The 25,320-nt window shown below is 37.4% G+C and overlaps 4 protein-coding genes across 7 annotated transcripts; 1 reads left to right on the top strand and 3 right to left on the bottom strand.

Moving 5' to 3' along the window:
• LOC105174645 (stress response protein NST1) lies at positions 4,198-8,674 on the top strand. 2 transcript variants are annotated; one of them, XM_011096813.2, is made up of 4 exons: positions 4,198-4,334; positions 4,423-6,227; positions 6,612-7,657; positions 8,271-8,674. In XM_011096813.2, exons 2-4 carry the CDS (start codon positions 4,740-4,742, stop codon positions 8,386-8,388), a joined length of 2,652 nt encoding a protein of 883 aa, XP_011095115.1. In that variant the 5' UTR covers positions 4,198-4,334; positions 4,423-4,739; the 3' UTR covers positions 8,389-8,674. The 2 variants fall into 2 exon arrangements, with proteins under 2 accessions (XP_011095115.1, XP_011095116.1); XM_011096814.2 differs by having other exon boundaries at positions 4,210-4,334; positions 4,523-6,227.
• On the bottom strand, positions 9,253-12,188 carry LOC105174644 (CBL-interacting protein kinase 2). Its single transcript, XM_011096812.2, has 2 exons — positions 12,033-12,188; positions 9,253-11,306 (listed from the first exon to the last, which is right to left on the bottom strand). Exon 2 carries the CDS (start codon positions 10,887-10,889, stop codon positions 9,474-9,476), a length of 1,416 nt encoding a protein of 471 aa, XP_011095114.1. The 5' UTR covers positions 10,890-11,306; positions 12,033-12,188; the 3' UTR covers positions 9,253-9,473.
• Positions 14,430-18,870, bottom strand: LOC105174643 (prosaposin). Of its 3 annotated transcripts, none has more exons than XM_020697905.1 (6): positions 18,814-18,870; positions 17,588-17,661; positions 16,642-16,838; positions 16,183-16,380; positions 15,447-15,506; positions 14,430-14,897 (listed from the first exon to the last, which is right to left on the bottom strand). In XM_020697905.1, the coding sequence occupies exons 2-6, from the start codon at positions 17,658-17,660 to the stop codon at positions 14,733-14,735; spliced, it is 693 nt and encodes a 230-aa protein (XP_020553564.1). In that variant the 5' UTR covers position 17,661; positions 18,814-18,870; the 3' UTR covers positions 14,430-14,732. The 3 variants fall into 3 exon arrangements, with proteins under 3 accessions (XP_020553564.1, XP_011095111.1, XP_011095112.1); XM_011096809.2 differs by lacking the exon at positions 18,814-18,870 and adding an exon at positions 18,020-18,054 and having other exon boundaries at positions 16,642-16,841; XM_011096810.2 differs by lacking the exon at positions 18,814-18,870 and adding an exon at positions 18,020-18,054.
• LOC105174642 (WEB family protein At2g38370) lies at positions 19,701-22,715 on the bottom strand. Its single transcript, XM_011096808.2, has 2 exons — positions 22,222-22,715; positions 19,701-21,433 (listed from the first exon to the last, which is right to left on the bottom strand). The coding sequence occupies exons 1-2, from the start codon at positions 22,417-22,419 to the stop codon at positions 19,931-19,933; spliced, it is 1,701 nt and encodes a 566-aa protein (XP_011095110.1). The 5' UTR covers positions 22,420-22,715; the 3' UTR covers positions 19,701-19,930.

Genomic DNA, 25,320 nt, shown 5'->3' with positions numbered 1-25,320 from the left:
GTATGATACAAACTCTTTCGGTCTTTTGTAACATTATTTGTGACAATAAAATAAATATAATAATTTGTGTAATGATACTTATAATTTTTAAAAATGCATGCGTAATATTTTTAAAAAGTATAGATAATTTGTGTGAATAACATTGACGTTCTCAGTGACTGTATATATAATTATCTAAAAAGTACGAATAATTTGTACAAATAACCATAAGTTATATAGTGTAATAGTAATTATCCATTATTATATTTAGGTCATGTTTATCGGTATGTACTGGGCCGAATATCTGGGTTACTCCAATCTTAAGTTTGATTAGGTGGACTAGCCCAATCTTAAGTTCTATTATTCAATGATTCAAATCCACCCAACTTTAGTTTGATTAAGTTGCAGGCCAATTCATTGATTATTGTATTAATTTTGTGTTTCTCTTTGGTTAAGAGTTTGTCAACGGCATTGGAAATCTCCTTTTGAAATTCTCTACCATAAACTACCTTCTCTTACTCAATTACGTAGTCTTTGGTTGTTTATGTTGTGTAGCCAATGCCCATCCTACAAAACATAAATTTGAACCTTGAGCTTCCAAGTGCATTTTCGTTGGCTATAGCCAATCTCAAAAGGCTTATAAAGTTTATGAGGTTCATTGTAATATCATGTTCACATCTAGAGATGTAGTATTATATGAGAATATGTTTCCTTTTCAAGATATTCCTACAGAATCAGACCCCATCCATCTTCCTTTAACTATTCCAGAACCTGCACCTGATGATACTCCTGAGTTCCCTTCTGTACCTACCTTGTCGCCTGCTTCATCTGATCATACTTCCTCAATTCTTCAAAATAGTCCTGCTCCTATGCCACTTAGAAAATCACATAGACAATCCATTGGACCTGTTTGGATAGCTGATTATGTGTGTCACTGTACTTCTTATACATCTACTGATTGCACATTTTCATGTTTTGCCCCTGTACATATCTCTTTGGTGGCCTAGTTATCTTCGATGCAAGAACCTTGAACTTAAGTACAAGCTAGAAAAGATTCAGACCCTTGAACGAAATGGGACTTGGGAGGTCACTACTCTGCCTGCGGAGAAGAGGGCAATTGACTTTCATTGGGTATTTAAGCTCAAACTTAATCCAGACAGGAGCATAGAATGGTATAAGGCAAGACTGGTCGCTAAAGGCAATACTCAAATTGAAAGGGTTGAATTATTTTGGTAGTTTTTCTCCTATTCCCAAATCAGTTTCTATCAGGGTGTTATTGGCAGTTGCAATAGCTAAGGGCCTGCCTATGTTGCATTGAACAATGCATTTTTACATAGGCATCTAGATGAAGAAGTTTATATAGATCCTCCAGAGAGCTATACAGGGACTAAGGGTGGGCAAGTATATCGACTTCGCCGTTCTTTATACGGATTTAAATAGGTCTCGTGCCAATGGAACGCTAGATTGACGTCTAAATTGTTGGAGTATGGATTTGCAGAATCTTCTAATGACTATTGTCTGTTCACCAAAGTTAGTGCTACTGATTTCTTGGTTCTTCTTATTTATGTGGATGACATCCTCTTGACTAGGACTTCCTTGTCGTTGTTAGAAGATGTTAAGATATATCTAGATGGTCTTTTCACAATCAAAGATTTGGGGCACGCGGAATTTTTTCTTGGGTTAGAGTTAGCTCGCTCATGGTTTAATAGTATCTCAGTCCAAGTATCAGCATGACCTTTTACTTGACACTGAAATGCTAGATTGGAAACCTGTCTCCACACCATTTTCGCCTGGTTTTCATCTCACCATTTCTTCCTCACCCTAATCATTGTCATCGTCTTGTTGGTCGATTGTTATATTTGGGGTTCACAGGCTTAGATATCTCCTTCATTGTTCAATGGCTCAGTCAGTACCTGTAGCATCTACGCTCCGCACATTGGGACACTGTTTTGCACGTCCTTCGCTATGTCAAGGGTTTTTCCTATTTCGGTTTGTTTTCCCCTCTACATGCTCACTAGTCTCTCTGCCTATTATGATGCAAGTTGGGCTTCCTATCACGATTCCCATCGCTCCATCACTGGTTATTGTGTTTTTCTTGGTTTGTCTCTCATCTCTTGGAAGACAAAAAAGCAATCTACGATACCTCGTTCTACCGTCGAAGCAGAGGACCGCAGCATGGGTTCCACCGTTTGTGAGTTGTTGTGATCTCTTATTTGTTGCACGATTTTCGCGTGCCTGTCCAGCAGCCCGTTCCATTTTGGTTTGACGATCGTGCTTCGTTACACATTATTGCCAGTCCTGTGTTCCATAAACGTACCAAGCACCTTGAGATTGACTGTCATTTAGTCCCTAATCAGTTCAAACTTGTCTTCATTTCACTTTTCTATGTTCCTAGGAAGGATCAGCTTGCTGATTTATTTACAAAGTCACTTTTGATCGAGGATTTCACGCGTTTTCTGGTCAAGTTAGGCATGGTTCCCCGTGTTCCACCTTGGGGGAAGGGGAGGCTATAATAGAGAAGGTGAGCATGGTGCAACACTTCTCTTTCATGGCTGCAAGATTCTGTTTATTTATGGAGTTCGGTTGATAATATTCCTTAAATTTATGTTTGTCTTATAAAATAATAAATAATAAATTAAATTTACACAGAAATTTATGACTAAAAAGATGGTTAAACTATATAATGAACTTAAATGATAAGTTGAGCAACAAGCTTACAATAACAAATTTAGATAATAACAAATCCAAAGAGGACTTGAAATAAGCTTTAAAAAAAATAGTATTGATGAATTAATGTATTAAAAAATTTAGAGGTAGAACAATAAAGATAAGAAAGTTTAGAGTTTAAAAAATATGAAAAATATACTTCAACAGTCAACTTAAAGGAATAAAATAAAAATTATTTATCGGCATTATTGAACGAAAAAAATGGCCCAATAAATGCGGCCCAAGCCTGACCAGGATTAGGAGGTATTGAGCCATTAAGTTGGGTTTAGTGCTAGATATCGACATCTAAAACCAGTCTAGGAACTGGAGTAACCCACTTTTTTGTTGGAAGAATCTGATCTTGGGCTATGTTGGCCCAACCTAACCCACGGCGCGTCTTGAGTTTAAACCGAATCAGTCCCAATATTAGTTAACATATGATCAACTAAAAAGTGGTCCTATATTTCACTATACTCATTTTGATTGTCGAACAATTTAAGAGGCCCTTATCCTTGACAGGGCGGTAAACATGGCCGACCCAAATTGCGTAATCCAGCAATGGGTGTGGGGGATTTTATTGTGTTTCTACTTTCTGGGCCTGGTTCAGTATTACACTTGTTTGCACATTTAATGCAAATATTGAAGAAATGTATGAAATGGAGAATAGATGATGCCCAATTTGGAGTTATTTAGGGATGCACGAGTCAAACAAAATTCAACTTGTTTGACTTTGTGATGATCTAATTGTTCAATTAAATATTATTTCAGTAATGTATACTATACTTTTTCATTGTTTTACAGAGAAATATGAAAAACAAACGAATGTAAGATTCTAAACATTGATATTGTCTTTGAAGAAATTGTGTGGGTGCATGCATGCATGCATATGTGCACTTGCCACATACCAATCTTCATATTCTTAATTTTCTCCTTATAAGATATCTATATTCTTAGAGTGATATATAGCTTCTCCTGGAATTTCAACCAACCTATCAAGGTAAGTCAGGTATTTTCATATATATATATTTTGTGGGGTGGGAGAGAGAGAACCATTAATCATGCAAAAATAGTGTGAATAAGTGAAGTTTAAAATTAAAATATAGTCAAACTAATAAGGGTATTTTTATCTTATAACATTAATTATATAAAAATATTTAAAAAGTTATAATTGAGTATGAAAGTACTAGTATTTTTAAAGTGCATAAATTAATGATTAAAAAATAATCGAGACGATTATTATATTTCAATTTGAGTAGTTAAAAGTTATTTAAGAGGGTAATGTGGTGAAAATATAGTAAGATAAATTAGTTAGAGCAAAAGAGCAGCAGTGTGAAAATAGATGGACTTCAATAAATAGGCTCATTCAATAACCAATTACCAAACGTCTTCAAGTTTTGACCAAACACTCGCCCGCATTGTATTATTGCCTTACACCGGTTCAATCATCTGACCCGGCCCTTAACTAAACCTTCCGGTCCGAGCCATGCCTACATAGCGTGTATTAGGCATTTACTCCATTTTTCCTTCTCTTGATGTTTCTCTCTCTTATCTCTATTTTCTTGTCAAATAATTTTCTCTCTCATAAAAGAATCAACAAGTCGTCGCCTGGGAACTTCGCCGCCGACTTTTCTCTCATGGACGGAATATTCGTATGCACCTAGTTCATTTTTCATTACGGTTTTTCCCTTTGTTCTTTTATTTTCTGTAATTGATTGTTATTCCTTTCGTGTTATCTAGGTTTCGGAGCTTCAAAAAACACGATTCCGAAACCCTAATAAATAAGCTCTTGTGCGTGGGAATATCTGATTATTAATTTATTCATTCTTCTGGTAATTAGGTGGTTATACCTAAATCGCTTCTCTAGGGTTCGGAGCAATTGCAAGAATTGGTATTTGCATTTACATTTCGGAGAAAAACAACTTTGGAGCCTAGGGTTTTATATTATTGATTAAGGGATTGAGAAAATTCTTTGATTAATTTGTTTGGGGAAGTTGTTATTGAAATTTTTCTTGTGGTTCAAGACTGGGGAAGAGAGGTGTGGGATAAGGAGGATAATGTGTATACTTTGCGTGATTCAGAAGTGGTCACGGAGGATTGCTACCATGTTGCCATGGCTAGTAATTCCACTGATTGGGCTATGGGCCCTGTCACAGCTGTTGCCTCCTGCATTCCGGTTTGAAATCACATCGCCGAGGCTTGCTTGTGTGTTGGTTTTGTTGGTAACCCTGTTCTGGTATGAGGTTCTGATGCCTCAGTTGTCAGCATGGCGAGTCAGGAGGAATGCTAGGCTTAGGGAGAGGAAGAGGTTTGAGGCTATTGAGATGCAGAAATTGAGGAAGACTGCCACCCGGAGGTGTAGGAATTGTTTGACTGCGTATCGGGATCAGAATCCTGGTGGGGGTAAGTTTATGTGCTCTTACTGCGGCCATATTTCTAAGAGGCCAGTTCTGGATTTGCCTGTGCCTCCAGGGATGGGTAATTCAGGGATTTTGAAAGATCTAGTGGGCAAAGGTGGGAAGATATTGAATGGGAAAGCTTGGTCAGATAATGGGTGGATGTGTGGACAGGATTGGCTCGATAATGGAAATTGGGGTGGTGGGTCTTATGCTGGGAAATCGAGTTATTGGAAGCAGAATGGTGGTGGCTTATTTGGTGGAGATGATGACCATTGTTTGACAGAGAAGTCTTATTCTCGTGTTCTTATTTTCGCTTGCAGAGCAGTAACAGCATTTTTCCTGTGTATCATGTGGCTCTGGAGAAAGATTTTTAGGATTAGTTCTTCCAGAGATGATGCTTCAGCTGATGCAGAACGCAGAGGGATGTTGGATAATCGAGGCGAAAATGGTGGAAATGGTCAAGAGAGTAGAGGAGAGAAAGCTCGCAGAAAAGCTGAGGAGAAAAGGCAGGCTAGATTAGAGAAGGAGCTGCTGGAGGAGGAGGAAAGAAAGCAGAGAGAAGAGGTTGCAAGGTTGGTTGAAGAACGACGGAGATTACGAGATGAGAAAATGGAAGCTGAAAAAGAACGTGGAAAAGGGTCCCCTCGTGCCAAGGAAAGAGATAGTAAAAAAGAATCTGAAAGGAAACGTCAGGAAAGAAAGAAGGAAAAAGATAGAGGATCAAGTAAAAGCAACTCTGATGCTGAGCAGTTGGAAAAGAGAGTAAGCAAGGAAAGTGATCGAAACAAGAAGAGTGAAAGTGAAAGACGGGAGCAAAACAGAACTACACCTGAAAGTATGAAAGCACATGGCACAGAACCAGGGCATGGGTTTAAGGGTGCTGCTGCAAACAGCCTTAACCGAGGGAATGCTGGGACAAGGTACTTGGATCGCATGAGGGGCACCTTTTTATCTTCTTCCAGAGCATTCACTGGAGGTGGCTTTTTCGGAAAGAGTATCAACACTTCTACTGTTTCAAGAGAACCCAAACCTAACACATTGGTAGAAAATGCTCAAACTTCCACATATAGGAAAGAAATTATGCAACCAGATCGGGTGTCAGGGAGATCAATAGTAAATGGAGATGATAAGAGTGCTAACCGCCCTGTAAGTTGTTTCATCTGTTCATTCTTTTTTTTGTATTTTTTTATTTCTTCTTTTTTTCTTTTTCTTTTGATGTGTGTGTGTGTGTGTGCTGGGGGGGTGGGGGGGGGGCAGTCTGTGAATAACTTAGTAGTAGTATGTTCTCAAAAAGTTCAGTTTGGTTTGCGGTTTTAGTTATATCATCCATAAAGCTATCATGCAACATTACTTCTGCTAATGTTGGGCAATTATACAATATATTCACAAACTGGAATCTGATTCTATTGAAACTCCTTAATTCAATGCTTTAAGTCTACATGAAAATTTGGTTGACAGGCTTGTCCTAGTATTGTAGAGAGAAAGTTATGCAGTAACTATTAGTGTCTAATGACAGTGATTTTATTACAGGTGCTCATTGAATCGCAACCATGTACAGCCCCTAAAAAATCATGGCATCAATTATTCACTCGTTCATCTGCTATTTCTCCTCCCACTTCAAATGTCATAAGCAGGCCAACAGGGAAGCATAAAGCAGAAGTTCAGAGTGCACCCTTTTCTGGTCATCCTGCCTCAACACAGTCATTTGACAACCCTATCAATTTCGGGCTACCATCACCATTTAGTTTACCTGCTTTTCCTTTTGAATCAAGTAGCAGCAGTACAGTTCTTCCGTTATCCTCTGAAACCATGCTTTCTAAAATGGGAGATTCGCCACATCAATTTTTACCTGAGGAATCAGAGATTTTTGAAGACCCTTGTTACGTTCCAGATCCAATATCCTTGCTTGGGCCTGTTTCAGAATCACTTGATAACTTTCAGCTGGATCTGGGTTTTGTAACTGACACAGGATTTGAAAAACCATGTGCTGTGAAGACTAAACCTGCGCCCTCTGAAGTTACCAAGCTATCGCCAATTGCATCTCCAATGTCTCGATCACGAGTATCTGAGGAGAGGCATGCCACTTCTTTTCTTTTCCCCAGTACTCCGAAAGGTCAAGATAATGGCAACAGCATTAATGATAATGGAACATGGCAGATGTGGAATAGCTCTCCTCTTGGCCAGGATGGTCTTGGTTTAGTTGGTGGGCATGTCAGCTGGCTTTTGCATCCGGATATGAACTTGCCAAACAAGGAAGACAATATTCACCCAGCACCTCATAAAACAATGGCGTCACTGTTCAAGAAAGATGAGCAAGGCATTTCTCCCAGCCATCCTTCGCAGAATGTTGTATTTGGAAATTCTCAGAGTGGTGGAACATTTAATACATGTGTTCCTGCTATTGTTGATGGTCCGTGGTTGCCAAAAACTTCATTTGCGCCAACTTCAAGTCCAGAAAATCAAATTCTTCTCAAGCCTAAGGAGGAAGCTGTTCAGAATGGCCTGATTTTTGGAAATTCAAGTGGTTCTGCTGCCAACCATCAATTTGAGCTCTTTGCTGCTAATTCTTGGGCTAAGTAAGCTTAACAACCCTTACTCTGTTCTGTACTTCTCTCTCTTGGTTTCTGCTTCCAGGAAATGGGTTCACTGATTATCACAACATTATTTAATGGGCTGGACCTTGGACTCAGATAAATGTAGCTGAAAATAAAGATGAAAATTTGTTACTTTGAAGTGCACATTCATTTGTGTTCAATTCGAAATGGAAAAGTTTATTTCCGGAAGTTGAAGTTAGCTACATCATTCCTTGTCTGTCCCCACCAACCCGAAAAAGAAAAAACCGAAAAAATAAAACAATCTCATAGAATCTTTTTCTTGAATTCTTTTTTATTTTTTTTGATGAATGAAACATAGTAGAAACATTAGCGCATGAGTGATAGAAATATTAACTGAGCAACTCACAGGTCACTCTTTTGTTGCTTTCAATTTTATTTTCATTTTGTTCAGTTGGTCCGAGTATGACATCCAATGGATAATGTTTGCTTGTTATAAGTGAATTATGATGTATGTTTCCGAGGTGCCATATGCTGCTGTAGTAGTCTTCTCCTTGGGATTTTGGTTGCTTTTATTAGGAGTTTCTTTCTAGCAGTAACTTGGTGTGTTCGTTTCTGTCTGTTGGTTCTTTTGCAGAAATGACTGGACTGTGCAGGGTGCACGAGATGGTGTTGGAAACTCTCCAATCAGCAAACCCCACATTGGAGGCCTGTATACCCCCCCAGATGTACAGTCTCTTTGGTCATATGATTAGATAGAAAAAGAAAAAGAAGGAAAATCAGAGTATGAGGACTTGAATACACCTTCTGTTCTGAAGAGGGAAACACCCTCTTTTGGAGGAGAGTTCAGAATACTGGACTGCATTGTATCTTCCTTCTTTTCTGTATAAGGGAGATTTACTTTAGCATGATAGAAACTTTCAATAGCGCGCATGCTCTGTTGTCTGGTATAATTGATGTTAACAGGACTAATATCTTTTGTTTCTCATCTACCTGGGACAAAGAGAGCCGCTTAACGAAGTATGAAAATGATTTTGGCCAGTTTTCCACGTAATAGATACGCTCTATATCCGTTAGAATAGATTGCTGAATCAAACACCGATCACTGATTTGTCTTGTAATTATGCGGACAAGTATCCAATTGGGAAGTGGGAGCAGTGTGATATATTTCCTATTTGATTGCATGGTTTCAGAAAAGATATCACACTGCTCGAGTATCTATATAACTTGGGCACCAGGTGCATAGCTGTTACATCCGGTCAATATGCAAATGTGTATGGTCTTCATGTGATGTGTTTAGCCCTCTCCTAACTTAATACAACTTGTGGGGTTTGGTTTTGGTAAATTGCAGGAATTTCATTCCTCCCTGTATATGTAAATTAACACATCTCAACTCATAGCAAAAACTCAAATAAAAAGCTGCTGTCCGCATGTCATCCAATAAGGAGTGGGGAGTCTTCTAAATTTTTGGGCACTGGATGTGTTCGGGCATGTCTGCCAATTGACTGAATGGATTATTTTGGTCCTCTACTGGCGCAAAGAAGAGTAATCTGGCAGAATTGACCCTGACTATTGACTGGTGGGTATGTAATGCATATGTAATGCATAAAAATCACAAGTCAAAAGTCAAGATTTATGATGATTCCCTTGTGTAAACAGCAATTCTTAGAAAGCGATGGGGAGGTTGAAGAAGAAACATACGTGAACAATATAATGCTAAACGGTAATGTGTCTTAATCTAAATGAGCAAGCGTCATAGAGGCAATTTCCCAAAGCAAACTATTGTAGGAGTAAATTACTAGTTACAATCGGGAAAGACATGTACTTTCCGGCATGAACTTTAAGGCAGTTGAACATCTAATTGTGGGAGCTGAGATAGCTGACACTCTGCATTCTCTTCTTGCTGCTCGTGTCGAGGCTCATCACCCTGCCATGTCCAAACAATGTCTTTAAGAGATGGCCTTATGTCCTCCTTCATCAGCTTTTGATATTCCAGTGTGTCTCCATTTGACTTTTTCATCTCGACCAAGTGAAAAGTTGGAGCCACCTCAAAAATTTCTGCATCAATAGACAAAGTCCCTTTCCTGCCTGTCTTTGATCCTTCCAATTTGAAAATTCCTCCATCCTTCTTCATCACCTTCAGCTTCAGATGCTTGGCTAATTCCTCCAACTTTGAGATGATGGTCTTGGCTGGTTGGTTTGATGTAAACCTGTATTCTTTCCTTTTATCATTGTCTTCAAACAAGCCTGACAAGTCAAAACCAGCTGAAAGGGAGATTATTTCAAATGCATTCAGGTTTACAGGCTTTGCTAATTCAGCCTTCATGTTTGCCATACTGTTGGAGTTATCTGTGAAGTCAACAGTTGCATCTGCATCAACAATTGCTTCCTTAAACTTTGTAAAGCCATTTACCAAATCAGCAGTAGTTCTCGTGGTTCTGGATTGGAGACCTTTACGGAACCAAGAATTTTGCATGATCTTGGATATAGAGATCCTGGTGTTAGGATTTGGATCCAATATTTTTGAGATCAGCTTACGAGCATCAGGAGGGATCCAGTTGGGACATTTAAACTCTGCCTTGCCTATTTTTCTGTACATCTCCATTAAGTTTGAATCATGGAATGGTAGATGACCAGCTAACAGAACAAATAAGATGACCCCACATGACCAGATATCGGCCTTGGAGCCATCATACCCTCTCCTGTTGATTACTTCTGGGGCAACATAGGCAGGTGTCCCACAAGTTGTGTGAAGTAACCCATCCTGTCGCTTCGATTCAGCAAAGGCACTCAATCCAAAATCTGAAATTTTCAGGTCTCCATTTTCATCCAACAGTAGGTTCTCAGGCTTAAGATCCCGATGATAAACACCCCTGCTGTGGCAGAAATCAACTGCGCTAATCAGCTGTTGGAAATATCTCCTTGCAGCATCTTCTTTCATTTTTCCTTTGGCCACCTTGTTAAAGAGCTCACCTCCTCTTACATATTCCATCACGAAATATATCTTTGCTTTGCTGGCCATAACCTCATACAGCTGCACAACATTGGGGTGCCTAACAAGTCTCATCACAGAAATTTCTCGCTTGATTTGATCCATCATTCCAACTTTCATGATCTTCTCTTTGTCAATTATCTTAATGGCGACACTTGTGCCAGTCTTTATATCTCTTGCATGGTACACCTTGGCAAAGGTACCTTGTCCAAGCAATTTCCCCAACTCATACCTATACATCAAGATGCTTCCTTTACTTTCCATCTCCAGCTACAAATCTAATTAAACTTTTGATTGCTACTTTACCAGCTAACTCAGTTATACGTATCTGTAGATGGGATCTCAATTTTCAAGAATATACAAACTCAACCATCTTCACAAAGGTCATGATACGAAACAATTTGTCCCCTAATATATTTTGCCAATGTCGGCCTTTGACAACAGAAGATAGGGCTGTAAGTTATCTGTCCAATCTCATCAAGGATAAAGGAGGGCAGCTCAGCTCGAGCTTCCGCCTCATCAAAGTCAGAGAAAGACTGTTTACCCCACAAGCACATCTTTCAGCATTCCCTGGCTTTTGTTTTGAACTAGAGAAATACTGAATAAGATGAGGATCCACCGAACTTCAGGTACAACCAACAGAGAAGGGTCTGATCAGTTCCAAATGGCTGAGGTGTTAACCTGAAATAAATCCAAACTTCTATTATTAGAATACAAGAAATATGAATACTTTGGATACCTCATTGACAAAAGCAAGTTACCTCCTATGTCTTTTAAGATGAAAAACTTAGTATTGAGGCCAAAAGTTTGAAAAAAGAACATGTCAAGCATGTTTCTGAATCATAACAATTCCAGTAAGCTATTAACAGCCAATATGTTTAATACCCATTTCACTAAATCCAAAGTACAAAAACTGTACAGGCACAAAAACATGACAAGTGATACAGAGAATGACAGAAGAAAAACAAGAAACATCTCCAGTGTATCAAAAAACAGTGAAATATTTTTACCTAAGCTTCAATTCTGATTACTGGTCATACAGAAACATAGAATTCCTTCAAACAGCCCCAAAAGTAAAACAAATTCAAACACAGCTTTGAAAGACTTCATCATAAAACTCTGTTCAGTTCTCAGCCATTTTCAGTTTCCAACATCAAAAAGCAATCTTGCTTTGTATTATTTCTATCAGCAAACATACAAGACAAAAGATGCAGATCTGAGATTCAAAAAATAAATAAGGAAGAAACCAATACCAAATAACACCATGAAAAAAAGAAAAAAAGAAAATCCCATAAAGATAGACCACAATTACATTCAATATACACACTCATAAACTGAAAAAAAAGAAATTAACAAACAAGCAGAAGCAACGAAAACAAGGAATGAGTCTGCAATTCTTGGTGTTACCTTTTTCAAACAAAAGAGTCACTCTGCCAGGGAGCCCTGTTGAGTATAACAAATAGATTCGTCAAATGTGTGTGTATGTGTGTGTTGAAAGACAGACTAATGGCAATTTAGAGGGGAATGAGAGAGGGGGGTTTTATGCCAACTCCGCGTCCACAGCTAATCATTCATTCATTGGCGAATTACAAAATAAAAATCTTGGTCAAATTAAAATATTACCTTTGTCGGAATTAAATTATAGTAAAGTCATTAGTGGTCGGAACTATTATTATGGCCAACACTAACACTAATCATGGATTTGTATTGTATTAGCTTCTAATCATGCCATTATATTTAACTAATTAAGATTACATATTTGTTCATTTTGCTTTATTTGGGGGAATGTGTAACGTTAGATGCCTCGACGCAAACGACAAACCTTAATACAAAAGCATTAATCATTCCTTCCACCAAATTATTATTACTAATACTATTTATAATAAAGCATTTCAAGGTGCAACTCAGGGAGTCGCTTCTTACCATCTTTTTTATTTATTTATTTTCCTCATATGAATCTTCTTTTTTTCGTTCGATAAATTTTCAAGTTTAATTTGAGTTTGATTCAATTATCAAAAATAAAAATAAAATATATTTAAAAATATCAAATAATTATAACTCAACTAACGTTGAGTTTAACTAAAATTGATTTAAACTCAATTTAATTAATAATCAAATCAAATTAAAATACAAAATTTGAAGCTCGCTCAATAGAGTAATTCAAATGAACTTATACACTAACGTGTCGGACTTGTCCACAATCCTATTTTTGAATGATTGCAAAATTGGGTTATAGTTTGGACTTGGAGAGGAAAATTAGGTAGATTGAAAGAAATGAGGTATGTGAAGAAGTCAGAATTAGGAAAATGCATTGAAATTGTGGGGTTATAAGTGAAATATTTGGTGGTGGTGAGGTGTAATGCATGTGAAGCATCATACCATATATATGTAATATGCAACACTTTTTTCTTTTCAACTTTGGCCTACTGTTTTTCAACTTGCATACATCACTATATATATATCTTCCAAATTTAAATAGTTTAGAAAACGAAATGAGAAAAACACAAAAAGTATTAGAGCATCACTAATTAATCAATTGTACATATGATGATGGGTTTCAATAAGATTCATTGTATTTAAAACAACTGTTACTATAATTAATGTGTCCCATCCCCCATATTTTCCTCCTCCTATGACATAGTGAAAATTAGGTATGGTTGAGAGAGAGAGAGAGAGAAGGTTGGTTGGTTTGATGGGCCATAAGAAATGGGCGAGGGCGGGTGGGTCACTCTACTCTTCTCTACCATCACTTTGTTAACTACAAACAACATCTCATCTAATTCTGTTTATTTTATCACTCTACATCTTCACTTTATTTCTTCATTCTTTCTCTGCCCGCATTTGTGTTAAGAATTCTACATCTTTATACATAATCTGGACTTTTAACATATCATATGTCTGTCGACAAGGTTTAGGAAGGTGGAAGATTCCATGAAAATGTTGCCACCTTTTTTCTATTTCTTTATGCGATTGGTAATTTCTTTTAATTTTATTTTTTGGATTACGATGCTGACTGCTGAGTATATTTCTGTGTCATCCTCACAGGATAAGTGATGCATTTTACTATATCTTATGCCACAAAACATGCATGCCTATCCACAAATTTTTACCTTATTTATTACTTGTATAAATTTGTCACTTCTCACCAACATATTTTTCCTCCCTAGACAGAATACCAACAAGTAATTGTTTATTATACGAATCTTCTTGGCTTCAGGGTGTTGGAAATTAATTTATATTAAGTTAAACATTATTTCATCATCAGCATACTTTCGTTGACAGTAACAAGGAAAGTGAAAGGAACAAGGGACACATAATCAAACAAAATTATGTGGAGGTCCAAAGATATTTCTTAGACCCTGCACAAACAATTCCAAAGACAGAAAACTTGTCAAATATTTTTTGTCTTTTGAGGCATTGACAGAGCCAATTTCGAGATGGCTTCTGAACTAAATCATTGTTAATGCAGCCGCCGGGCCTAAAACCCACCTAACGTTTCATGTTTGCTTTTTCCTAATGTTGTTGATTACGAGACTCCACATTAATTTTGGAACTATTTGTTATCAGTATCTCCACTGATTTAGTCATATAATCAATTTTCTCAATATGTCGACTTTACTGATAAAAAGGTGCTACGGCTTCATATTATGACAGCATGTATTGGGCGTAGTGTGAATGGATTATAAAGAATGCATGTGGGCATTGAGGATTGGTTATGTGATGTTGAAGCACTTTGGTCCACTGCTTCGGTTCACATCATGTTGTGTATTGATGGGTTTCCGGCAATACAAATTTGCCACCACTAAAAACATGGCCCCATTTGGGGATTTGGATATTCTACAAATCACAGCCAGATAAATAAATCCGAAGATACACCAGGAGTGTGCGTCCCATGTGGTCTACACAACTGCATTTACTATCATTTATCCACATGCATGCTTCAGTGCAATACAGTTGAAGATGAAAAGATATTCAGTCATGAAACACCAATCGGGACAAACTAAGACGTCATTTACAAATTGGCAGAGTTTTGATCTTCTGAATGAAGCAAATACTTGGACTCGTGCAGGTATTAAAAGACGATGAAGCAGATGTGGATCACTTCCCTTAAGACGCAGCATGCATGGATGACTCTGAACCTACTAATGCTTCATTCATACCAGCTGCCGCTGAATCACAAGCGTGCAATATGGCACAGATGTCATTTGTTTCCAGGAACTGCTCGGCATTTACAATAATAACAGGCGCATACTCGAAAACTAATCTCTTGCACTGCAAAAACAGCATAGAAACAAATCAATGAACATTATGGAGAATGATAGGTTCACATGGCAAGTATTATCAGGTGCAGATGATGCTTGAGAGGAACTGCCTCATCAAGGTATCTCTTGCCGTGGGGCGTGCATGAGCTTGTTCTGGTTTTAAAATCACTTCTTGACTGAAGTTTAACGGATTTCTGGAGTCCTAAATTTGTATGTTCATTAAGTGGAATTGATGATACTGAGAAACTACCATTTGGTAACTAAACCTGCTGCTGATATTGATGACCAAGGGAACTTCTCAAGGGAAACCTTGGTAAATTGCAGTGCTAGACACAGCTTTGTCCAGGCAAATGCAGTCACACAACATCCATTTTATCTAACACAAGCTCAGGCTGGGTCAGTAAACAGATTCTTTGTGTGGAGTGTAGCTCAAGATGGATAACTGTCATGACTATAGAGTACTCTTTAAACTGTCCGAGAAGTTCCTTTTCAGTGACTGATACCTAGATGATGTATAAAAACACAACCAAATTCATGTGTATCATAGAAGTGATGGTACCTTTTGGACATTTTTCCCGATCGAGTTACATGCCTTCAGGAGCAGCTGAACAATTTCCAGCTGAAAGAATAGAACAGAAAAAAACTCATACTTGTGCATTGTGGAATTAATAATAAACGTCCAGGCAAGTATGAAACAGCTGGAAAGGTGAGGCACATGCAGTAAACCATTAGCAAGATGTATATTGTCATAAAGTTCCATATCAATATTTCTGGTGAGATTTAATGATAGACACGTGTATGAGTTAACAGTAATTTTGCTTGCTATCATATATATAATAGAAGAAATTAGGTGCAGCATGATCTTTCAGAGGACACGCATGGGACCCTGATGTATATGCTTTTGGTAAGCATGGATATCACATCATTAATATAGAGAAATACGGGGCACACTTGTAAGGACTGCAACTTGGCATAGCGGGTGCATCCAGGCATGCATGCTATTATAATGAGATTGCTCACCCCCAGTTACCATGGGTAAAAAGGGCAGGAACCCATAATAGTTGTTAAAACTGTCAGGACAGAACAATTTAACCAGCCTAACAATGACTGAAGTTGTATGTATATTTTCAAGAGAAAAGATCATGATGCTAGTAGGTAACTCTAGAAGGGGAACCAACTCTGTGTCAGCAATGTAATTTCAGATTTCAGAAATGTAAGCATTAATAATGCATAAAATACTAATTATCTTTCCAGAACATGATAATTAGCTGTTGACTCAATTGCCTGAGAGTTACCTCAGTATCAGGATCTTTCAACTTTAGTAAAGCCTCTGTAACAGCATTATGGCATATATCACATTTATCCTTGGAGAGTTCCTGAGAAATGGAAACTCCTTCTTCACAAAGGTCAACCTTTCGGCAGAAATCTTCGGCTTGTATTGAGGAAACCTCTAAGAAAAATAGAGGGGCATAGTAGTCCACCAAAACAATGCACTGGAAGGAGCAGATTTTAGATATTGTTATGAGATTAGGATACAAGTAATAAAGTAGAATATCGCATTCTGAACATATCTGTTGGAGAAACAACAAACTTAAAGAAAGTTCAAGATCTTAAGTAGCTCTCTTTCATAATACCTTCCTCATGGCCTTACCTGCACAACTAATTAAATAACAGTTCCACAAGGTGCATTATTCACATTTCTAACATTATAGGTAAGTTGATGGGATAGGAAACATTCCATTCTGTCTCAATACCTGCTGCTTGAATGAAGGTATTCTGGAGCAGGATTTGTGAAGGATGCCAATTATCTCTGTCTGGGTTTTGTTCTCTGAGAGGTAATTAAGAGCCTCAGTGGCAAATTCTTCACACAATGTACATAATTTTTCATTTTTTCTAAGTTCTCCCACATGTTGAGCTTCTCCCTCCGGCAGTTTGTCATACGACTGCAGGACTTCTAGCAGAAGACAAGCATATCAGTCTTCACAAGAATTTCTTTATTAAAAGGACAAGAAAATAGCTTGCAGATTCTAAAGTAAAAATTCACATAGAAAGTAGACAGATTTAGAAAAAAATGAAGTTTATATCAAAAGGGAAGAGTGACAGCTGTGAAATGAGGGGGCCGTCATTGGAAGAGAATTGTATGCAGCCATTAACTTTGCAAGGATAAGGCTGCTCATATAGTAGCTAATAGGAGATTCAAAGGTAAGTAAAATAGGAATGAAAGACTCATATGAAAGCTGTGTCACACATATTAACCCTGATAGAAGAACAACCATTTACTTCTGAGTTTCCAATATCCCTATGCAATAATCTATGCCTAAGGGAGCATGCCTTTTAGTTTTTACATGTGTCAAAAGGTTCTGCCAGCAAATAGGATCTGCCATCTCTAGAGCCTCCCTGGGAAATTCAGGAAAGTAGAGGAGTGGAATCTATGTTCACTTGGATGATTCAGAATGAATGCAGATTTTCTATGTGGAAGACCATATTAGTCAATCTATTCGAACATGTTGCCAGTTTTCTAGTCAAACTCAGAGGCACAGAAATATATGGCAAGATCAATCTTTTCCAGAGTTGCAACCTTCATGACACAAAGTCATTACCAAGATTATCTCTCTAAAGTTTACCAGCACCTCAAACTTGAAAAATGGAATATTGGATATATAAGCAGCTGTAAAACATTTTTCCAATTAACATGATTACCTGTGAGGTCTCTAGCATTACAGCAGCAGCAGCAGCTGACAATGAAGAGAAACAGGAGCACCCTTGTATCCATGCTGCAAAATGACACTCTATCAACTCAAAACAATTCATATTTGCAATCATAAGTATTTCTGAAACTTAACAAAGGGTATAAACGGGCATGAAGGAAAGGAAGTAATCTACAAGAAGACAATTCCAATGGGAGGATGTGAAGCTTCTGATAAAATAACATAGATTTGTATTCTGAACATAGCCTTGACTTTCATGCAGCATTACGAAACTCATGTCCTCCATATGTGTTCTTCGCATGAATAAGTTTTCTTTTTAATGCATAGGAAAGAAAATGTTTCCAGTTTAAATAAAAGTTCGAACAATTTCAAATTCCAAGTCTATATCCTGCCAAATGTAGCAGAAGCCATATTATGAAAATACCGAGTTTCAAAGACAATCATAATGCAGAAGTCTGCCTTGCAGGACTATTTGCACTTGCTCAGCTAGCAAAAGATCAGCCATGGCAGGTTACATCCAGCAACTTAGCTATTCTACAAAGAGTATTGGCAAATAACAAACTCAAACAATTATGAAATTTGTTGCAGTTGCTTCATCTCAATCAGATGCTTATGAATTAACTTAAAATGATTGGAGATAGCCGAAATGAAGGATGCTTGCAAGCCTAATACGTAGATGAGAGTTATAGGGTCACCAATCTTTAGATACTAAACTTTTCTGGAAGAAATCATAGTGAATTTCACCGAACTATTCATTGTACGTTGTCTTGTATCAATTCCCCTCATATGATCAATAAATCAGCCCTCCAGGAGGTAATACACCTACTAGTTGCTTGGTCTTGAATCATAAAAAGAAAATAAATTTGAGCAATAATAAATCCCTACGGATGCAAGGTAATTAGAAAGGCTTTACCTTTTTATGCATTAAACCATAGGAAACAACTCCAATTAATCAAAATCAAAGCGCATGATCAAATTTGAGGTTCAATGAATTTCATGGAAAACACAAATAATTCCATCTCATCAATGAAACGGTCTCTACAATAGATTAACAAAGATAGTAAAAATATCCAAAAGCATCAAGAACCCAGTTTGCCCCAAAATCATACTTCAGAGCAGAATTTCAGACACACATCGGAAGGGGGAAACACAGATTAAGAAGAGAAACCAATTAATGGAGTTGGAAAATGAAAAGAATCGAGAAATATTTCTGCTTACCTTATCTGTAATGTCAAAGGGTGCGGGGGGGGGGGGGGGGGGGAAGAGAAGGAGGGAGAGCTGCTTATTTCTTCCTTCAAGCAACGAGTTTTCGTCTTAATAATGCAAATCAATTCATACTGCAATTAAATAGAAGGGATCATCCACTTTTAGCCCCATTTGAGGGTGAATTATCTTGTGTGTCTCCACCTTCGGTGAGCACCAGACATCGACCAATGAAATAGTGACATATCAGCATCCATTATTGGTTCAGAGGAATTAATGAGGATTATTATAATCAGAGAGAAGCAAAAGAGAATATTCCAAGGCTAATACGCCTTAAACAATTACAATTAGAATACTAATTAACAACAAACTTATGAGTAGTGCGTCAACAACTGGTGTCGTGCTTAGCTTAACCTCAACCCCAACACTTGTTGTCTTATCCAATTTCAGTTGGACATATCTTATTGCTACTACAACAATCAACCTTTTCTCTCAATAGATTTTTCTTCTCCAAAAGTGATTAAAGAAGGAGAGGGGTAAATATTGGGCACAATTGAGTCTACACTCCCCAATTAAGAGATTTTTCATACAAATCACTTTTAGATTTTCTAAATATTACACATACGCCCAAAAAAAAATATCAACATCATCTGCATCTACACAAATTGCTCATATTTTTTGAAAATTACACATAAATCCCTAAAAATGTTAACATTATTATACAAACTATCCTATTTTTTTTTACTTTAATGGGCGATTTCTATAATTATCCCTAAATTTGGGAGCGCCATACAAATTTACAGAAAAGATCAACTATGGATTGACTGCCATCAAGACAAAACAACAATCCAATCTGGTTCTTGGAAAGTCAAAAGTATGTGGAGCAGGTTCTTGGACTGAAGTGGCTCCATCAACATGAATAATACATAAAACGAAGCAAGTACATTCAAGATTACATATTACCTTAGAGTTCAAACCATACACATTTCTCCCCCTACAAATCTGACTACTAAGACAACTGAAATGCAGATAGATATAATAATATCTCAAAGGCCATAATAAGCTTAGGTACAAGGCCATTTACACAAAGGCGCAACACACACTACTGGGAATGACGGAGAGGAACCTCAATTTATGTGCTGCGGCACATCGAATTTGCTGTTTGTTTCTTCTTCTTCTTGCTTTGCTTCGTCACGAGGAGCGAGATCCGAGCAAAACCAAACTTCTTTCTCTTTGCTGGGAGTTCATTGTTTTCTTTCCCGGATTTCTTACCAGGATGTGGATCAGCATTAGGCTTTGTAAGCATTTGGCCAAGTGATACCTTGCGCTTGCCCATGCTTTTCTCTGTTTGCATTCCGTTCTCATACTCTTCGGTTAGCAGCAGTTTCCTGCTTAATATTTGCCCAATTGATAGAGTTGGCCTCAGAACTGGTTTTAGCTCTTCATTCCCAAGATTCAGACCATTTACATCAAGCAGACGAGACTCTTTCCGGTGGATGGATGGATGAGGATTCTTGAATTTGGTAGAGTTGTGAATGGAACGTCTTTTGTGACCATGCTCAGATCTCCACACCCGGAGAGCCTCTTCAACCGCCAACTTACCTTTATTTGCTGCTTCCACTCTACTCAATGCTTCTTCCAAGGCCTTCTTGCTAATTTTCACTTCTTCTGTTGCTTCTTCAACCTTTTTCAAGATTTCTGTCTTAGATAAGTTCGCTTCATCAATTTGAAGCGTTGCATCCTCAACTCTACCCTTACATGCTAGCTCTGCTTCTCGAGCTTTAGATATTAAGGACGAGTATTCGTCAAAGGTAAGAGTTATATTTTCACATTGAGAAGCAGAGGATTTGTTTTCACTATTAGAGAGTGCTTTGATTTCTGCAAGTGCCACAGCTTCAGAAGCTCTGGCTGCTTCCTTCATTTTCTTTGCAGCACGCAACCTGATCTCTGCAGTCCTAATCCGAGTCTTTGTTTGTTCAATCTCCGACATTGCCCTCTGAACTTCTAATCTTGCAGCTTCCCCAACTTGCTTAAATTGTTCAGTCTCTGAACTTAGCTTGTGTAGCTCCCTTGTGATATTTAAGGGATCACTAGAACTATCTTGGACTTCAGCACCTTTCACCAGCTCCAGTTTTTGTTTTGATTGGTTTAGCTCCTCTTCTAGACTTGATATTTTCGTGGTATTCGAAGACAGCCTTACACGGGTCTTCTCAAGAGACGCTCTTTCTTTCTCAATTTTCTTGTTGTATAGGTCAACTGTAGCTCGAATGTCAGCAAGATCGTTAGTAGTCCTGGTTAAATTCAATTTAGCCTGTTTCAGCTCCAGTAGGATGAGACCGGGGGCTGCCGAGGGACACAGGTCTAAACCACCAAATCCATTATTGTCGCTATTGCGTTCCCCTTCTTCTGGTACTTCAGCAACAGAATTCACATAGATGTGCGCATTTGCTGTGAGAGCTGCATTAATTTCAGATGCTTCTTTCTGCAGCTTTAACTTCAGTTCTTCAACAATGTTTTTGGTGGCTTCCAGTTCCTTCAAAACGTCGAGTGTTTCTCTTTCCTTGGTGATAAGATCTCTTTCCAACTGTGCAGCCTGTTCCTCCACTTTGACAACGTCAAACGATTCTCCATCATGCTGCCATGCAAAAAACAAATTTTACCCAAAAGCCAAGCAAAACACAACTAACATGCAGCAAACAGAAAGGAAATGATATTCAGACTTCCATTTAATTGCACCACTCTTCTGTAGTACTATTTCTTTCATGAGGAACACAATCTAAGAATGATCAATATCGATTTAGACCACTGAGAAACCATGTGCCAAACACTGATTTATGATCGGGTGAAAAGAGGATCAAATTTTGCAGTTATGTAATAGTACCAAAAAGTGGATTCATTCGAATGTTTCATCACACTGACGTAAAACATTACTCCAGAGGACCCAATAGTAAGACAGGAATTGCAACTAAACATTACTCCAGAGGACCCAATGGTAAGACAGAAATTGCAACCAAACATCACACGAGAGGACCCAGAATAAGACAGAAATTGCGACCTTCACTGGATTTGGTGTACATGGGGTTGAGCTACATACACTAGTTAACTCAAAAATGAAATTTTGAGTGCATTGCAATTCCAGCATACCATAATAGATACCGATAGCAGTATACCAGTACACCCAACGAAAACAGCAATGTCAACTAGAAAAAAACCAAGGAAAAGATTGCGAGCCCAAATTTGCAATGAAAGCAAGAGAAAGATATTTCCCAAGAAAATTACTCCAAATAAATAAGCAAAGCAATTGTGTTCCAAGCCATAACCCCCATAACCAAACACGCCAAATCGAAAAACACAAAACCAGAAAAAAAAAAAAAAAAAACCAGGAAAAAAAGGGGGTAAAACCAGAATGCGAGTTGAGACAACCTCAGAGGCATTTTCAGAAGGCTTATGAGAAATGGGTTTCCAGAAACCCATCCCACCGAACCGGCTGGCCGCCTCCTTAACCGACTCGAAGGGCGCAGAGGTGTCAATCTCAGCCCTTCCCCCCGCGGGTTCAGCTTGCAGACCCGAATCAAGCGGGTGGGGTTCAAGGATCTCGGAACATCCGCTAGCCATTTCCATGATCCAGAGACAAAAAGAAAATCCTTAAAAACAAACAAGAGTTGGGGTTCTCGTGTGGTGAGAGAGAGTCTGTATTTGATATCGTGTGTAGTGTGCGAGAGTGGAGAGAAAAACACAACAGATGGGCGTACGTACAGGCGAGGAGTACAAGTAGTGAGGAGTAGAATAGGAGAGAGAGTAACGTTAAGTTGTGTCGGGGTTGGTGATGATGGCCTCTATTAGAAAAAAGGTAAAGCAGAGTAACGTTTGGATTCTTTTTCCATAAAGGTAAACGAGCAATTGAATTGAATAAATGAGATTGGGCCTCGGGGGCAAAGAAATCCCTTTTTTAATCTTTTTCAATTTTCGATTGTCGATAACAACAATTTATTGTGGTGGCTGTGCCTGTGCCTGTGCCTGCAGTTTCACCTCAAATACGTAACAAATGCTGCAGCAGCACAGTTCTTCCCAACTGTCCCTTCATCGAGACTTTATGGCCTTCTTCCCTGTGGATATGAGTGATGCAATTGCAATGTTTCTCTTCTAAACTGAAGCTAATGTGAGTTGCAAGTGTTGTTTATATGTTAATTCAAGAGAGAAGTACATAGTGTGTTTATGTTAAATGTAGTTGCTTTACTTTTTCTTGTTTTATTTGAATTGGAAGGGAGTATGTATATGAAGATGATTGGAACTGGCCCAAAAAGTTGGTACAAGTAGTAGTATAATGAGGGGGAGGGGGAGGGGTGGGGAGCAAGCATCATTGCTCGACCGTTGCGCACAAATATATTTTATTATATTATATAGATAAGAGACATTGGCCCAAAAACTATTACATTCAAATCCATACTCCGCCTGCTACCCCAACTAAATATATATAATAAAGGACAAAAATAACTCAGAACTGAACCACACATTTACTGCAAATACCAATTAATTAACTTGGAATCACTCTCATGAATCTTATAAAATAAACATCATATACCAATCTAATCGATTTTATCAGCTTAATTTGATAAATCCACCAAATTAAGTTAACAACTCGATTTATGAATATTGTCCCACTATTAGCATCCCGTATATATATATAATCTCATTTATTTTCTTTTTGGAAGTCCAAAGTGCGATCAATGTTTGTTTTTTAGATAAAAAGTGAAGGCATACAAGTAAAAAAAGACATTACAACCACAAAAATTTCATATTTCTAAGCCTAGGTGGGCTGAGTATTCATATTTGTGGATTTGGGGTTTGTGACAGGCAGAGCAGTGGGCCTAGAATCTTGAGCTCATTTCTATACGCCAGCCTTTTCGTCAACCAAACTTTTTATGGTTCCCAAATCACACTACAATCATCCATCAAGTAATGAATAGTTACCTATATATACAGATGAATTCATAAAGATGGGTGTACTAGAATTTTTAACTTAATTGTTATTATGGGGTATATGAACATAATGTCTTTAATCGAAATAAGAATAGGGTAGGGTCCATCAAAGAGTTACCCTAAACGGATCAATTAATTAAAGTTATGGTTGCTTGTACGATATTTTTCATCTTATCCCATCTCAATAGGATACCAATTGTTTATGAGAAAATAATATTTGTAGAAATCCAATAATTCAACTCTTGACTACTTATCAACCTTTTTCCAACATACGTCCACTAATTCACCCAGATATCAACAAAATTAACTTCTCTAACCAGCAAACCAATTTCACTTTTCTAATAAAGAAGAATAATTATATTACCAGCTGATATATATACATATATATTAACATCAATAAAATTTGAACTCTTAACATCAATAAGACGTCTTGGCCAATCACTTATATCTAGCTAGAGCTAGTTCATTTCTTGAAATTGCCCGACAAACGTTCGAAACCTTTCTGGAGGGGAAGGTGGAGATGCAAGATATAAGTCAATTCTACGGATGCCTAAGGACCCATGTAATATCGCATGCCATCATCATATCTGCTCACTGAATCAATATTTTCTTTTTATGGTATTTCTTTTATATATATATATATAGTTTTCTCTATAGTTAAGAATATAAAATTGGTGAGTAGCAAGGTTAATTGCAGATTGATGTGAGCAGTTTTGAGATGTTAGGAGGGCGGAACGGCCACGACGTTTCACAATATGATGAATTTTAATAAGCAATTGATTGATGAGAAATGAATGGTTTACCTACAGCGCTTACCTCATTTAAGAAGATTTTAAGCTTTAAATAATTGTTTCAAAGCATGTTAGGATGTGTCGTTCCTAACTTGTTAACTAATGCCACAAAATTTTTGTACAAATTACACTCAATCAATCTCCTTATAAATATTACAAAATTTATTGTATATATGATAGATCATTTACATTAATTATGCAACAAAAACCCTCTAATTAAAACAAAAATAGGGCGATGCATGTTTCATGTATAAATGATAGAATTTGGTTTTCTGTTCTTCATTTTGGATAAAATAAATTTGTCAACTTTATTTAGCTTTTGTGGTGAGTATATATATGAGATAATATATTTGGTTGGTTGCATGTGATGCATATGTGCTCCCCATTAGAATTCAACTATTAATTGCTCAATTGGATATTTGATTCAATTGAACAAAATAAAAGTGGTAATTGTATTATTACATTATGTACAGACTTATGCATACTGCAAAAACAATAAATTTGTGACTGTAAATTCTTATATTCTAAATATTAATATATAAGAAAATTGTTATGCATAATGATGATTATTTTTGTATTAATTAGAATCAATATTTAAATCCAAAATTTAGATTGGTTCTTCTTCTTGATTTGATTCCTTACAAACATGAACTTGCATCGAATATATTGACAAGCATCACTAATTATTTTTAATGATAATCCATACATGATATATGCGTCATTTATTGTCGATAAAGAGTGTTAATGTAGA

Source organism: Sesamum indicum, linkage group LG11 (assembly GCF_000512975.1).
Source record: "Sesamum indicum cultivar Zhongzhi No. 13 linkage group LG11, S_indicum_v1.0, whole genome shotgun sequence".
NCBI classification, from domain to species: Eukaryota; Viridiplantae; Streptophyta; class Magnoliopsida; order Lamiales; family Pedaliaceae; genus Sesamum; species Sesamum indicum.
The sequence above is the reverse complement of the archived record's forward strand: the minus strand, read 5'-3'. Positions and strand labels throughout refer to the sequence as shown.

What these genes read in the sequence shown, in the direction of transcription:
- LOC105174643 (XM_011096809.2), bottom strand. Translation starts at nt 18,039, where the DNA reads ATGATTGTCTTTGAAACTCG. An exon ending in ATGATTGTCTTTGAAACTCG is followed by an intron (nt 17,662 to 18,019) that starts GTATTTTCATAA and finishes GTCATTTTGCAG; the next exon opens with CATGGATACAAGGGTGCTCC. An exon ending in TAATGCTAGAGACCTCACAG is followed by an intron (nt 16,842 to 17,587) that starts GTAATCATGTTA and finishes GTCTTCTGCTAG; the next exon opens with AAGTCCTGCAGTCGTATGAC.
- LOC105174642 (XM_011096808.2), bottom strand. Translation starts at nt 22,419, where the DNA reads ATGGAAATGGCTAGCGGATGTTCCGAGATCCTTGAACCCCACCCGCTT. An exon ending in CTTCTGAAAATGCCTCTGAG is followed by an intron (nt 21,434 to 22,221) that starts GTTGTCTCAACT and finishes TTTGCATGGCAG; the next exon opens with CATGATGGAGAATCGTTTGA.
- LOC105174644 (XM_011096812.2), bottom strand. Translation starts at nt 10,889, where the DNA reads ATGGAAAGTAAAGGAAGCATCTTGATGTATAGGTATGAGTTGGGGAAA.
- LOC105174645 (XM_011096813.2), top strand. Translation starts at nt 4,740, where the DNA reads ATGTGTATACTTTGCGTGATTCAGAAGTGGTCACGGAGGATTGCTACC. An exon ending in ATAAGAGTGCTAACCGCCCT is followed by an intron (nt 6,228 to 6,611) that starts GTAAGTTGTTTC and finishes ATTTTATTACAG; the next exon opens with GTGCTCATTGAATCGCAACC. An exon ending in GCTGCTAATTCTTGGGCTAA is followed by an intron (nt 7,658 to 8,270) that starts GTAAGCTTAACA and finishes GTTCTTTTGCAG; the next exon opens with AAATGACTGGACTGTGCAGG.